Consider the following 16144-nt stretch of genomic DNA (forward strand, 5'->3'; position numbering starts at 1 on the left):
GTGTTGATTTTTTTTCTTATCAGGTGTTAATAATGACACTAACAATGGATTGCTGTGAGATTAAACAACTGAAAATTTTCTACATAACTATTTTGACTTTGAGTAGGTTAGTAATGGGAAAACAAAACAAGCAAGATAAAAGTTCACATACACAAATGAATGATTATGAAAAGAACATACATTTGAGGGTTCAAGAACTAAGCAAGACTATGGGATTTGGGCATTAAAAGCATTGCAAAGTCTTTGACAAGTTTGGTATAAAGTAAAAAAACAAAGAAAAAAGAAAGTGAAACCACATCTATAGATGGCAAGAGATTCAAGAGGACCATGAAAGAAAAAAGGCAGATATTAACAACCAATGAAAAAACTTTGAATCCATAATGTAGAGATTTATGAAACAACTACCTGAAAAAGGTCGAGAGTTTCTAAAATGAATTCTCGTCTATGTTTGGTACACATATAGGAGGCGTTTTGTACTTTTTGTGATTATAATTAACAACTTTTGTTAACTTTGATTTATGGTTATTATTTTGAATTTGGATATATGTCAAAGTATACCATAAAGTTATTTATGATATTAATTTTATTAATGTTATCGTCCAATTGTAATAATAATGTATATTTGTAGCAATGTAGAAACAGTATCATGCTATGAATGTAATAAAACACACAATGTCTCTATCACTAGAAGCATGAGAATTAGCATTTGAAAAATCAAAAAATAAGGTTGCATTTGAGTGTAAACAAGGTTGCATTTTTTTGAATTGAAAATGTAAAAAATGTTGCATAAACTTTAGAAAAAGGTTGCACTTCTTAAAAAAAATATAATAAAGGTTGCATTTGATTGTAGAAAAAGTTTCATTTAAGTGTAAAAATAGTTGCATTTGAGCATAAAAAAGTTGCTTTTGCATACAAAAAAGGATGCATCGAAATAATATTTGCAACTTTTTCTAAAAGGGTTGCATTTTCTAATAAAAAGGTTGCTTTAGGTCTAATGTAACTTTACCTAATGCAACCTTGGGTAAAAGGTTGCTTTAGGCATAATGCAACTTTTTCAAGGTTTAATGCAACTTTTTAGCGAGGTTGCATTAGCTTCATTTTGTTGTAGTGATTAATTCAAAATTAGTAAATTTGGACTTGAATTGCTAATAATATATTAACTGGTAACCAAATTGAATTATCCATAATTAATAGCTAACCATTGAGGAAAAGTGAATTCAACTAAACAGGAGTGTTTTTAGTCATTGATTGAATTTAATAATTAGGAGAGTAAGTTTGTCTGAACTTGTAAAATTAGATAAAAACCAATTTACTTTTGCTTGTTTTAGGTTAATTTATGGTAGATAAATTAGTTAGATTAATTCATTCCTTAAGATCGATACCAGACTTACCTAAACTATTCTATAATTTGACTAGGTACACTGCCTAGGTGCATTTTAGCTAGTTAAGTTTGTTAGGTTATAAATTTAAAACTAGTAGTTACTTTTGTGCACATCAGAGATATTGGATAGATCGATAATGCAAATGTGTGTTTAGCAGGATATGACCGAATATTGGTATGACACCAATGGTTGAGACTTATGGTAAAAGTCTCCCTTGTTTTCAGGTGCAGGGTTATCAACCTCAGATAATGCTCAAAGGTTCCATTTCTCTGGTATTAGTCAGATAACTCCGGTTTGGAGGGTTTTTTTCAATTCGGGTTGCAGATTGGAGTCATTATAGTTGTGTTGGAATAATTTATTCTATCTGGAAGTCATACATGGTGTCAGGTTTTGGATTTTGGGCAGAGTTGTGATGGTTACTCTTCATTGGTTAAAATTTAGTAGGACAAGGTTTGCTTCTTTTTAAGGGTAAGTGATTACTATTAAGAATGGGCATTGATGGTAATGTTAGGAGGCAGTCATTTGTATGAGATGGCTTATCTGTCCTAATCAGAATTTAGGAAGTTTGGACAGAATCGAATGGTGTGGTAGAGGGAATAGTAGGGAATGATTTTGAGGAAGAAATATAATGTAAGTGGGGGAGAGTTGTAACATCCGTTTTCCAGGATGGATCGATTTAGGGTTTTAAGGAGTCAGAAGGTTGATTTTTAGAGAAAATCGAGTGTCACGACGTGACCAACAAAATACGAGATGTGCGTTTCAGAATCATCATCAGGACGTGAGACCTGTTGCAGCCCAAGCCCATAACCTTGTAAGGTTTCCTTTGTATTTAAACCCCTCTAAGTCAATTTTAGGGTTCATTATCAGCCTCCATTACCCTTTTACATCAGAAAAATGTAACCCTAATTCTCTTGGTGATTCTTGGCTTTTTGGAGCGTTTGTTAGCTTGAAGAAGAAGAGAATAAGGAGAAGAAGGTGTCCTAGTGGTGGCGTTTTCAAGGAAGCATCACCATCATCATCTCATAGCTCTCTTGGACCTTTGTAAGTGTCAAAGGATCAAACTTTATTGCATTATATGGCTAGATCTAGGTCTTTGTCCCATTTCTTCATGATTAAGCAAGTTTGCATGGAGAAGATCCATAAAGTTAGCAACTATATGCATTCTAAGGGTCCTTTGAGCATCATAAAGTCCAGATATGGAAATTGGTGAAGTATTAGAGTCATACATGAGAGTTTGGTGCCATTTTTCTACTTTTGACCTAGAATGGATGAAGGATATGCATGAAGCTTGCATGCCCATAAATTAATCATTTTTATGGACCTTTGGAGTCCCCTTTAGCTTCTTGAAAAGTTAGAGTGAAAGACTTAATGGATTAAGGACTTAATTTTTTGGATTGTTGCTTCATAATGTAGTCACGATGTGACAATCAGGGTGTCACGCATTGACCATGAGAGAACCCATAATTTGGTGTGTCTTTTGGGCTCACAACATGACAGAGCAATGTTCACGCCGTGAGGTCGGCCTAATGAGATGTTTGTGATTGAGTTGGCTGATTTGGAGCGAGTCAAGTGGGAATCAGGTCAAGTGTCCCCTCACGACGTGACCAAGACCTGGTCACGACGTGAGGCTCAATGGTAGACAATGTGGGCTGTTGAATTTGACTTGACCGTTGACTTTTGGCATAGGTTGACCTGTGGTTAAATTTCTGTTTTTAGAAGGTAGACTTACGGTTTAACTTATGTGGATGGTTAAGATGTGTTTACCACCCATCGTTTGGTAGTAAGTGTTGTTAGTTGTGGTTGGTGTGATATTGAGTTGAGTTTTACTCGGCTTTGTGACTCAGGTTAGTCTCTTCATTGTACTCATAGGTCGAAGGCACCAATGTCGGCCCACTAGATTATGTTTGTAGGATGCAAGTTATCTTTGTGACTCTCGCACATGTATGTATGTTTTACATGGACGGGGCCTGTTATGCTATGGTCGGTTCCCATATGCAGTCTGGTCGGGGCCTGTTATATATCATTTTGGGCGGGGGCCCGTTATGCTGTGGGCGGGGCTCGTATGTAGTTTGGGTTGGGCCCGTTGTGCTGTGGGTGGGGCCCGTATGCAATTGTGGCAGGGCTCGTTTATATGTACGTTGTATGTGGTATTTTGTGGAACTTACTAAGCTTTGTGCTTACAGTTTGTGGTTTAACATTTTTTAGGTACTTCTAGTTCCAAAGGGAATGACCTGACTTGACTACATAACATTCCCCAAAGTTTTCCGCATTGGCTATTTGTAATTTTTACTCTGATGTTTAAATGATATATTCACCTTGACTGGTTTTGGAACAACTCATTTGTATGGATTTTTTGTTTTAAAAATAGAAATATTACTTGGAATTTTTGGCACGTTACACATTAATTATATGAGGAAGTTATGATTTTTCAAAGTTTCATGTTCTACCCGACACATCAATAAGTGTCATAAAAAGTGAAATGGAGATTGGTTACTTTTTAGCCAAAGCAATCTAAATGAGAATTGATGTAATCTATAAAGAACGTCGAGAACAGAGTTCGTATGAAGAAGTTATGAATTCCGCAAAGCCTTTTACAGTGTAACCTTCATAGAATGTAAAACAAAAATATAATGTGAATTAGCCAATAGTCTAAATGAAAGTTGTTGTAGTCCTCGATACGAAACCCGGGATATAAAAAACACCGAAAACGGAGCTTGTATGCGAAAAATATAATTTTCGAAGATTTGAGATTTAACCCGATAACAATGACTTGGCATGTCCAGAGCGCGCCACGTGGTCTGAGAACGGATGCATTCATCTAGCGACTCAATGACGTGGATGAACAAGCACCTGCCACGTGGTAGAAGTTGATAGGGGAACACATTGAGGCGCGACACACCCTACTCAACCAACTATAAATAGGAGTCAAATTTAACCCATTTTCTCACACCAAACTCTCCATTCTCTCTGGAAAACCTTCCCCTACTCCGATTCCGACCTTCCCGAGTTTCCATCTACTTTAGCGAGGCGTTGGAGCGTCAGAGAGCCCAATAAAAAGAAGTTTTCGGAGTCAAAGTTATGCCCATGACTTTCCGAACTTTCTCCAAAAATTCTTGTAATGACTAGTTTAAGCTTATGTTTCTTTATCAATGTTGACATCCGAAGTTTTTAATATTAATGAAAAATATTTCTTTGAAAATGTCTTTGATTTCATCTTGCAATCAAAATGTTTCGGGATAATTTATGAACTAATATATTCTTTTAAATCATAATTTGTTTTAATAAAGCGTAAAGAAAAAGTTTTATTTGACCACAAAAATTACGGATGCCACACTCCTAAAGGAAAAAATTCCATGGATTGTCTTCATTGGCCTTCATATGGGATTTAGGTCCGACTTTTAACATAAGTATGTTGCTATTATCATTGTTGCTTATATAGTTATATGTGCTCCTTTTAGTTGTCCTACTCTACACTTTAAATTTTGTAATCTGTTTATTCTTACTGTGATCTTGCATTTATATTGTGATCTTTCGTTTATTCATGTTGGGATTACACTAGATACAATCCTTCATATGCAAAACTAAGGGTACGTATGGGGCGGTTTGGTTCGGTTATTGGTCAAAATCGAATCATAACCACTACAATTGGTTAATGTATTTCGATAACCATTGGGTAGCGGTTAATATTAGATTTGGTTAATGGTTATAGTTAATAGTTAATATCGGTTAACCAAAATGGTCCATGATGATATAAAAATAAAAATATTTTTCTATAAAAATTGAAAAACGTAAAATGTATTGTTATAAAAGTTGAATATTGATAGAAGATCACTTACCATATCTAACTCAAAAAAATGTCAGTTAATTTCTAATATAATTACATACCATATATTTAAAATTATATTACATTAAAAGCATGTATTAATATTATTGGTTCGATTCGGTTTATAATGGTTTTGTTTTAAATGAAAACCATAACCGGACTATATGTATTCGATTAATCAAAATTAGAAACTGAACCTTATATTTTAGTAATGGTACTTCGGTTATATCGGTTAATTTGGTTATGGTTCGGTTTTTCGATTAATACTCTCACCCCTATTAGGGGTGTGTATGAGGCAATTTGGTTCGGTTATTAGTCAAAACCGAACCATAACCACTACAATTGGTTAATGTATTTCAATAATCATTAGGTAGTGGTTAATATTTGATTTTATCAATAGTTTTAATCGGTTAACCAAAATGGTCAAATGTGACATAAAAATAAAAATAAAATTTCTATAAAAATTGAAAAACGTAAAGTGTATCATAAAAGGTGAATATTGATAGAAGATTACTTATCATATATAACTCAAAATGACTTTTTAGTTAGTTTCTAATATAATTACATACCGTATATTTAAAATTATATTACACTAAAAACATTTATTAATATTGTTGGTTCGATTTGGTTTATAATGGTTCGGTTTAGATGAAAAAAGGAATAAAGAAATGTATTAATTGCACCTTACTATTACATTTATTATATTTAATACTATATATATATATATATATATATATATATATATATATATATATATATATATATAAGTATTTTGTGGCTTTTTTAATTTTAAAAATTGAAAAACCCTAAAAATTGACATGTGGATATTATATATTTCAAAAATATCATAAAATGACAAGTGTCAAAACTCATGAGAGATTGACAAGTGACAAAATTATTTTCATTTATTAGGAAGGATAAGGTATGAGTCAAAATTTTAAAAGGATAAAATATATTTTTATAATCAATATAAGTTAGGGAAAAAAAAGAATATTACTGAAATATTATTTTTGGTATTAAAAATAATGTAATGTGTTGGATATGAAACATTATTTTCCCAAAATATTAAACTATTTTGCTCCAAGAAATGTTGTAATGGATTGGATGGTCTAAGGGGTTATTTCTTTGTGACTTAATATGTTAAGCACTTACTCTGGATACTAATAATTACTCATTCAACCACTTTACCCATAAATGACTTAATGGGGGAAAACACCCCTAAGACGGTTTAATATCTTAACAACAAAACTAATGGTTTAATAATTGGATCAAGTTTGTTCCTATAAAAGTCAACTTGTTTGGCGATTAGTTCTTAATAAAAAAAAATCTTCCTACTCGAGTGAACTTGAATAAAAGAGGATTAATGTTGACTCAATTCTATGTCCTATTTGTTATAACCATTTAGAAAATGCCGATATTCTTCGGTTGTGATTTGACTCGTGGATAAGGAAAAGAATGTGGTTTTTGATAAACATGGATATTCCTTATTTTTCAAACATCACATATATGTTTCAATGGATTGATTTACATGTGGTGGTCCACTTCAAACAAAAACTTTTGGAATATATTTTTTTTACACTTCTTTGGGGTTTTTGGTCTTACAGAAAGTTATGGTTCTCCAAAATCAACAATATAGAAAAGCTTCCATGTTTGATAATATTGTAGCTTTTGGTTTTCAATGGTTTTGCCATAGAAATACTAATGGAGCGCAGGAGTCAAAAACCTAATCATGTAATTTTGAATTATGTTGTTCTTTTTTCTAGCATTTAGTTAGTTTTTTATGTAAAATTTCTACTGTTCAAATATATATATATATATATATAATAAAAAAACTAATAAAATGTAAAATTAAGCTATGCTTTTGTACCTTGGCACTGGATGTGAGTCCTCTAATTGCTATTTTCCCAAGATCAAGTTGTATTGAGATATATAGTGGCATGAGTCAAAGCCACATCTGAGTTTTGTAATGCTTCCGTAATAGAATTCAATACCTTAAAAAACAAGCGTATCCATAACATCCAAGCTTCTGGTCTAATAAAAAAGTAGCTCGTGTCCAATTAAAAGGCAAAAAACATTATAATGTAGATGAGTTTGAGCCATCAAAAGAAATCACATCATCACACGTGGACATGTGGTTCATGATATGCAAATATTGATCAAGACTAATTGATTAATGGACTAGATCGTTGTCTAAAGATCGTGTTTAAGCTAAAGGTTGCAATTGCTGTTCGAGATGTGTAGCAAGCTTGATACACATGGTCACATTGTACCATGGTCAACATGGTGTTTGTCTAATAAATATGCAATATATTATATCTTGCACTTGTATTTAGAGAATGATTTGAACTTGTTATTAACTTGTCACTGAACTTAAACAAAGCAATGGATGAATTGAGGAAAGTGGTCCATATCTATTAAGGATGAGATTTAACCAACTATCTTGCATTGCATGTTTTAATTTTGTTGAAGTTGGTATGAAGAATTGATTTGACATCTTTTGTTGTAAATTCGTAGTAATATTTTGATTGATACGAATAAATCTTTTCTCTCAACTTCATGTTTGTGATTAGGTTACTATTTTTATAATTTGACCACTAATATACCAAAAAGTGAGACCTTACACATTTGTATGGTATTTTGCAGAAACTTTAAGTATTTTTATATAAGCCGAAGGCTTTTAAAAACAATAGTTTTTTTATATAGATTTTTGGTCCATACCTTATTCTACAGATGTAAATATATACTACAAACATTTTATCTCTTAAAAAAAAAAACACCACCTTATATTTAATGTTGGAGATTAAAATTAAAAAAAGAAAAAGTTGGTCAAGAACTAATAATGTTTTAAATGTCCAAAAGGAGTAAAATAGGAGATATTGAATTAAATGATTACTAATATAAACTAAAAAAACATTTATGAAAATGGTTAATAATTTAGAGGTGACCAAAAACTGAAAAACAAAAAAACGATATAATTCGATATAGGGGAAAATGACATAAAAGCCTTTAAGTTTTCATAAAAATGTCGGTTTTACCCTTGGATGTATTTTAGGTCCAGTAAAGCCTGAAGTTTTGTTTAATTTGTTCATTTTTACCCTTGTAGCTGGTTTCCAGGTAACCTATCGGTTACCTAATGCTAGTAAAGCCCTTAAATTTTCAAAATGTTCGGATTTACCATTAAGTTTTTAAAAAATGTTTGGATTTACCCTTACCTTGATTTTTATTTTGATTATTTTGATTATTATTATTATTATTATTATTATTATTATTATTATTATTATTATTATTAATATTATTATTATTATTATTATTATTATTATTATTATTATTATTATTATTATTACGTATTTTTAATACATTTTAATGTATAAAAGTATTTTATACATACATTTTTAAATGTATACAAATATTTTTATTAATATAAGATATTTTTAAAAATATATATACTTGTATTTGGTATTTATATATATTTGAATTACCATGTATTCCATTAAAAACGTATTTATATATTAAAAAAGTATTTATTTGTATACAATAGGTATAAATATATATTTATTTCATTTAACAATATATTTATATTAGTAAAAATATTTCCATACATTTAAAAATGTATGTATAAAATATTTTTATACATTTAAAAATGTATTAAAAATTCATAATAATAATAATAATAATAATAATAATAATAATAATAATCAAAATAAAAATCAATGTAAGGGTAAATTCGAACATTTTTGAAAAACTTAATGGTAAATTCGAAGATTTTTGAAGATTCAAGGGCTTTACTGGCATTAGGTAACCGGTAGGTTACCTGAAAACCGGCTATAAGGGTAAAAATGAACAAATTAATCAAAACTTCGGGCTTTACTGGACCTAAAACACGTCCAAGGGTAAAACCGACATTTTTGTAAAAACTTAAGGGCTTTTATGTCATTTTCCCTTCGATATAAGTCGTTTTTGATAAAAGCCCGATTTGAGATGACTATTCTACCAAGAAATAAGAGAGGGGATTGAAACAATCTTCTAATATCAATTATAGCCACTCACCAACAATGCAATTGTACTTGAATAAAACATGCAGTGAAAAAGCTAGAAATGGTCAATGACCTTATGAAGTTCCCAACTTTATGACTTTCCTACATGCAATTATACTTCAAATCCAAGATCCAGAGGCATACTAGGGTCATAAAGTTCCCAACTTTATGACTTTCCACATCCAAACAGTCCTTAATGTAAGGTCTTAATCCATTAAGACCTTCTACAAGAAGCATGGATCCAAACTAGCTAAAGGGACATCATTTTTATGGCTTAGAACACTTCCTAGGGTCTGAAAGGACAATCCAAAATATCCAAAACCAAACATGCATAGAAATGGGACTTTTGAGACAAAAACAACATCATAAAGCTACCAAAATGAGATCCAAACAAAGAAAGTGATATTGCCATATTTATACATGTTTTTAGGCAATATTTAAGTACATTTTACATATATTTTGGTTATTTGAATAGAATAATGGTACTTATAAGGTTAAAATATATTTTGCAGCCAAAAAGAGGACATTTTGAAGGAAAGAGACTAAAAGCGTTAAAGAATGGAACTTTGGAGGTTGAAGGCTTGAAAGACAAGAAAATCAGAAAAATGCGTACTCACGAGGTGAGAGTTAGAAGACTCACGAGGTGAGTATGGCCTTCTAAAAGATAAACATTGCGGATCGGGAATCCGTGTTGTATACAAATATTTACGTATTCACGAGGTGAATATTGAAAATCCACGAGGTGAATCGGGCAAAATTCAAAACTATATATATATCCTTGATCCCTACGACATTAGAAGGTTGGCTGGCTTAGAGAGATTCCAGAAGTCGAAAATCAGAGAGAAAGAAGGCCTGGAAGTTGGTTTTAACACCAAGGAAGAAGAAGTTCATAAATCGATTCATAGTTTGGTACCTTTAAACATACTTCTAATTATGGATTGTGTACAGTCCTGTCTTCGCCTTCCCATAACAACTGATGATACCTGAAACAATAAACAACTGGGTAAACATAAAGCTTAGTGAGTTTGCCTCAAAATACCCCATACGAATGATCATACATGCATGCATAACAACCACTCTCCGGGCCTTCGGATTGACTGGACCGCCTCACAGGCCTTCAGTCTTTCCGAGCCATAATACCAGGGTTTGTTGGCCTACCACCTCAACCCAACCGCTCATCCCGAGCCTTCATGACTACGACTTACAACCGGCCCGCACCGAGTATCTTGACCTATAGTACAAAGCAGGACCGCCTCAACCCAAACCAAAAACATATGTTGACATATAAACAATCAGGATCAAGTAGGCACATAATACAGACAAATAACAATCATACAACTCACTACCTCCTACTAGTCGTCTCACAGCATAAAGTCCTGCTACCAACTAACCTCCGTAAAATGCATAACCATAAGTAACTAGAGGTGAGATAGCCACCCGAACAGATCATCCTAATCTAGAGCCACAACCAAACAAGGAACAAGTAAGAGAGCCTAGACCAAGAGTTCCCAGGTTATACTGCATGACCACAGACAGTCCTTAAGGGCACTCTATAGATGATGACCAAAAAGCACAAATAACATATAGTTCTATAGATTATTACAGCAAAGCAACATACTTAATACCAGGAGACAGATTTAACAGATCACTACAACATATCAGCATACTTGATACCAGAACACGGATCTAATAGATCACTACAGCATAGCAACATACTAACTATCAACAATCCAAGGAATGCATAGCCGTATATACTCAGTGGTGAGATAGTCACCCGGACAGGTGATCCTACTCTAGAACCACAACCAAACAAGGAACATGTAAGAGAGCTTAGATCAAGAGTCCTCAGTCTATCCTACGTGACTATATACAGTCCCTAAGGCATGCCTCTACTAACAGATAACCAAAACTAGTGGGCCGACATTGGTGCTTTCAACCCACGATACAATGAGGAAAAACTCACCTCGATATGTGTGTAGGTAACCACCGCAGCAATGAAGAACTCTATCAGCTTCAACTCACTTCCAATCACCTACAGGAAGATACTTGAGTCAATCCCCGATTACAAGTCATAGTCACTTGCAATAGTAACTATTTCACATGAAATGCCGATTAGGGCTCCACATAAAATGATGATTAGGGTTTAAGTAAGGACACTTAACCCATTAAGAACTTAATCACCTAAGGGTAGGACTGATTAAGGTTTCCTGATTTGATGTGCCTTGATTTTAAGGTTTGGAGTTTTAGATTAGTGGTTTGATTTTGAGGTTTTCAATTTTCGATTTTCAGGTTTAGTTTTCATATTTTAGTTAAATTTGGTTTGGTGTTGGTTACGGGTGGTTATTAGAGGTAGAGCATGGTGGTTGTTGAAAATAGAACATGGTGGTTATTGGATGTGATTCCGAAATTTAGAAAGAATACATAGAGAGAGAGAGAGAGAGAGTCAAAGATGACATGATATAAGGGATGACCGGAAGAAAAGGTGGTTGTGGTCGGACATGATATGTAGACCTGGAAATGGGCGGGTTTGGAGCGAATCCACCTTAATCCAAACCCTTTTAACAAATTCCAAAACCCGCTCCGTAACCCGCAGGGTTTTGAATAATCAAACCCATATCCTTATCCATCGAATCAGCAGATATCCAAACCCGCCCCGTAACCCATAGGTTTTTTGAATAATCAAACTCATTTTACTTAAATCATAAAATCACATTTGTTAAATAAAACAAATGTTTATTTAGAAAACACATTATGTATTCGAAGAGTTTCGATTGAAATTAAAATCATTATTGTAGTTACTTCCGATTGACTTTTGACCCTCGATTACATTGATAGAGAATAGCAATTGCAAACTTTCTTCTGATTGATAAATGAATTTATTGATTTATAAATGAAATTGGTGATTATATGATGAAATATAAATGAAATGACATCATGATTATTGGGAGAACACTGGAAGTCTAGAAGTTGAGTCATCGAGTCGTATGTAAAAACAGTTTAGTCTTTGGCCTTTTCGCTTTGGACTTTTGATTAGAATTTAAAGTAAAACTTAGACAGTATAAAATATAAATGTATAATTCTAAAATTTATATGAGGCGGGTTATAAATAGAGCGGATCAGTGATAATCCATACCTGACCTTATTAATAAAAGAGTTAGCGGGTATGGGTCGTTAACGGGTAAATGGATCAAAAACTATGCTCCAAACCGGTATAATTGTTAAGGGTTTGGATCGGATCAGGGTCAAAACTCGCTCCATTGTCAGGCCTAATGATATGTACTGAAATTGTTGACCAACATTGTCTAAGAATTATAAATAATAGGTAATTTCTAAAAAATGAGAAAGGAATAGATAAGGGTAATATACTCAAGTGTAGGTATGAAGCATACAACAAAATCACAATTCAGGCACGGTCGAAGTGAATTTTTGAAAAAAAAAATTGAACGTTCATTTTGACAGATGCACGAAAGACTAATTGTGTAATTTACTCTTGAATTAATGTTGTAATATAATTTTATTTATGATTAGTAATGTTAAATCAAACTCATTCAACACACAAATTTCTTGATATACCCACAACCACTAATTCCCGCCTCTAGCGTTACAATTTGTTGGTCAGGGGATGAATTAACAAATATTCCTTAAGCAATAACTTTTGTAGTTTTGACATGATTTGGAGGGCTTCTTTTGTGCATATTCAATAGTCACGAATCTTCGTTGCCGTTGTTTGGATTCCGTTACGTTCGGTTGAGTTGGATTAATCTTCTTTTTTGAAATATTTGATTTTGAAAACTTTCCATATATTGTTTTTAGAGTTTGATTTGCTTTCTATTTTCTTTATTATAAATAGGGGTTAATGTTTTGTATTCTTTCATTCACAACATACAAGTATTAGAGTATTTCCCCTGTTTCCATCAACGATAAACACTCTGTTCTGCTCTCTAAATTCTTGTAAACTCTATATTTCCGATCATCTCACCGCCGCAATGTCACCGTCATCGTCATGGTCAAGGACAGTCGTTTTGATGAGCTCCGACGGAGAAACGTTTGAGATTTACGAAGCAGAGGCACAGCCATTACTAGCAATAAAAAATTTGATAAAACCCGATTGCAATAAAACCTGCATCTCTATCGCCGATGTCACCAGAAACACCCTCGCCATGATCATCAACTACTGCCGGATGCACGCCGAATTCGCCGACAACGATGACCTTCTAACGTCGTTCGACAGGATGTTCCTTGACGGAGATGATGCGACTCTACATGATCTGAAAGACGCCATTTTATTTCTGAATATCCGGAGCTTGATTCCTTTGATAAATCAAGCTCTCGCTAACAGGAAAATCAAGGCTAACTCTAAGGAATACATCTGCGATACTGAAAGATTCAAGATCAAGAGCAACATCTCGCAGGAGGAGGAACCGGAGGTCCGCTGTGAAAATACATGGCATTTTGATAAAAGTAAAACCCCCTCTAACTCTAAGGAATACATCTTCGATAGAAAATTTGATGTTTTAGTTTATTTTATTTTTATTGGTTTCGAATTCAAGAAAATTTTTGTTTTACTTTTATTTTCTTTAACATTTTAACAAAGTTTTGTTTGAGAATAGAGTTTAGGAGTAATGTGGTGCAATTTTCTATTAAGATTGAAACTAAAACAAAAATTGTCGGTTTTTAATTTGAAAAACCAAATATTCACGTTTTTGTTTTGGTATTCTTCTAAACCATTGGAAATATGAGGATGACCTTAAATCTTGACGCATAATTTTGAACTAAAACAATGGAGAAGTGGCGTGGATGTGTTGTATAATTCGCTTCTTATTGTCCATGTCATCTTTAATTGTCCATGTCATCTTTAATGTTTTCTTTTGAAACTAAAACTTATAGTGGCGCCATATTTTTAAAGTTCCGGTTAAATGGTTTCATTATTTGGTTTGTAAATTAAAGAATAAATGAAAAATTGGTCTCTGTTGCTTGAAAAAAATTATGGATGAAGTCCCAATTTTTTTTAACTTGCTAGTTCAAAATAAAATATTTTTTTTTGGATTTAGTTTTGACCAACATGAAAATACGCTTTTACCCTTCTTATATATTTTTCCTTTTTTCTATATTTATTTTAATATGTTTAATTATTCATTTTTGGGGAGGAACAAAGTCGATATATATATATATATATATATATATATATATATATATATATATATATATATATATATATATATATATATATATATATATATATACTAGCCGTTTACCCGCGCAAAGCGGCGGACGACAAATAGTTTATTTCGACAATTAATTTCTTTTCGATGGAGAATGATTATTTTCTATTCAATTATTAGTTTGTTTTAGGAAACATGTCATATTAAAAATAAAGAAAATTAATGAAATGACCAAATTATAGGGTGTTGAGTATTTATTTGGATGAAAAAAAATCTGGTCAAAACCTTGGAAGAGAAGATTTATAGGAGTTTGTTTAAATTTTAATATTATTTTATTAGTGATTAGTTGTACAATTAGCTTAATGATTTGGACGTCTTAAAAATATATTATTATTTTATTCAATTTATTTTTAGAAATAGTGGGATTTGTTTTATAAAATAGTATATATATATATATATATATATATATATATATATATATATATATATATATATATATAGAATGCAAAAAATGATCTAATCTTCAACAGGAGATGCTTTTTCTATTTCAATAATTGTAGATGGTATTACTTCTATGTTGTATGTTTGAAGAAAATATAAGGGTGAAAATGTTCAAATCCCTTGGGTATATTGGTGTCAATCTCTCCTCAATTTGTATAAACTCTTTGGGAAAAAGTCTTAAAAAGCCAACAAAGTTCCCAAAATATATAAAAAAGACCATTGTTTTCTTTTTAGTACACAAAATACTATTAAAGTATATTTTTTGTATACAGAATACCAACGAACTACATATGTGTTAAAAAATCTTGTGTTAACTGGTTACCTCAGATAAACGAAAAAATAACTTAAAAGAGTAATGAAGTTTCCAAAATATTCAAAAAAATATGATTGTTTTTTTAGTATAAAAATACTATTGAAGTATACCATTTTTACAAAGAATACCAACGAAGTGCACATTTTAGTACAAAAATACGATTGAAGTTTCCAAAATGTTCAAAAAAATATCATTGTTGTTTTTTCAGAGCACCTTCAATTAACTTTATTGTTTTCAAATTATGTAAAACACGGTCATCATAGATTATTCACCGTCGTACCAGTTCATAACAGTTGTGTACTCTCTTTCATTCCCTCACTAGTTCAGTTTGTATCTAAATACAATCATAAAAAAAGACATAAATAAGAATCCATCAATTAGGATGCAAGTCGTTCAAACACTCCAACACATGTGTTTCTCTCTCTACTTTGACTACAAATCGTCATCAAATCAGCCACATGACGCTGAGTGTTCCTCGTCATTCTACTCTCATTGGTCCCAGAGAATTAAACGTAACTCTTACTCTCTACATCCACAAATCGTCATAAAAAAATGTGGTATTTTTTTAACAGTTTGGAAATTTGGTTATGCTTTTAAGTCATTTTTCAATTTACCTAAAGTAATATGTAACATCCCGACTCCCAAGTATAAAATTAAATTAATATATACTCATTTTGACAAGGCAACTCGACGAGTTGGAGGCCCCAACTCGCCGAGTAGAGATTAAGATAGTCGCATGATTTTTAGAGTCAACTCGACAAGTAGAAGTTGAGTGTGAAAACCCTAATTTTCAGGGTTTGCACCCTATCTAAAGGACTTTAAGTCCTTAAACCCGCCTCCCTCATCACCTTAGCACCCTGAGTGAAACCCTAATCGAGTTGTTATCATCTGTGTGTGTGTGAGAGAGAAAGAGAGAGAGAGAGAGAGAG

At 32.3% G+C, this 16144-nt stretch overlaps 1 protein-coding gene across 1 annotated transcript; it reads left to right on the forward strand.

Annotated features, from left to right (window-relative positions):
• Positions 1-13225: 13225 nt before the first annotated feature.
• Positions 13226-13917, forward strand: LOC145055707 (SKP1-like protein 14). The gene is made up of 2 exons (XM_079004100.1): positions 13226-13700; positions 13850-13917. The coding sequence occupies exons 1-2, from the start codon at positions 13226-13228 to the stop codon at positions 13915-13917; spliced, it is 543 nt and encodes a 180-aa protein (XP_078860226.1).
• Positions 13918-16144: the final 2227 nt, after the last annotated feature.

The sequence above is a fragment of the Lactuca serriola genome, chromosome 1 (genome assembly GCF_051521515.1).
Source record: "Lactuca serriola cultivar US96UC23 chromosome 1, Lser_US96UC23_V15, whole genome shotgun sequence".
NCBI lineage: Eukaryota > Viridiplantae > Streptophyta > Magnoliopsida > Asterales > Asteraceae > Lactuca > Lactuca serriola.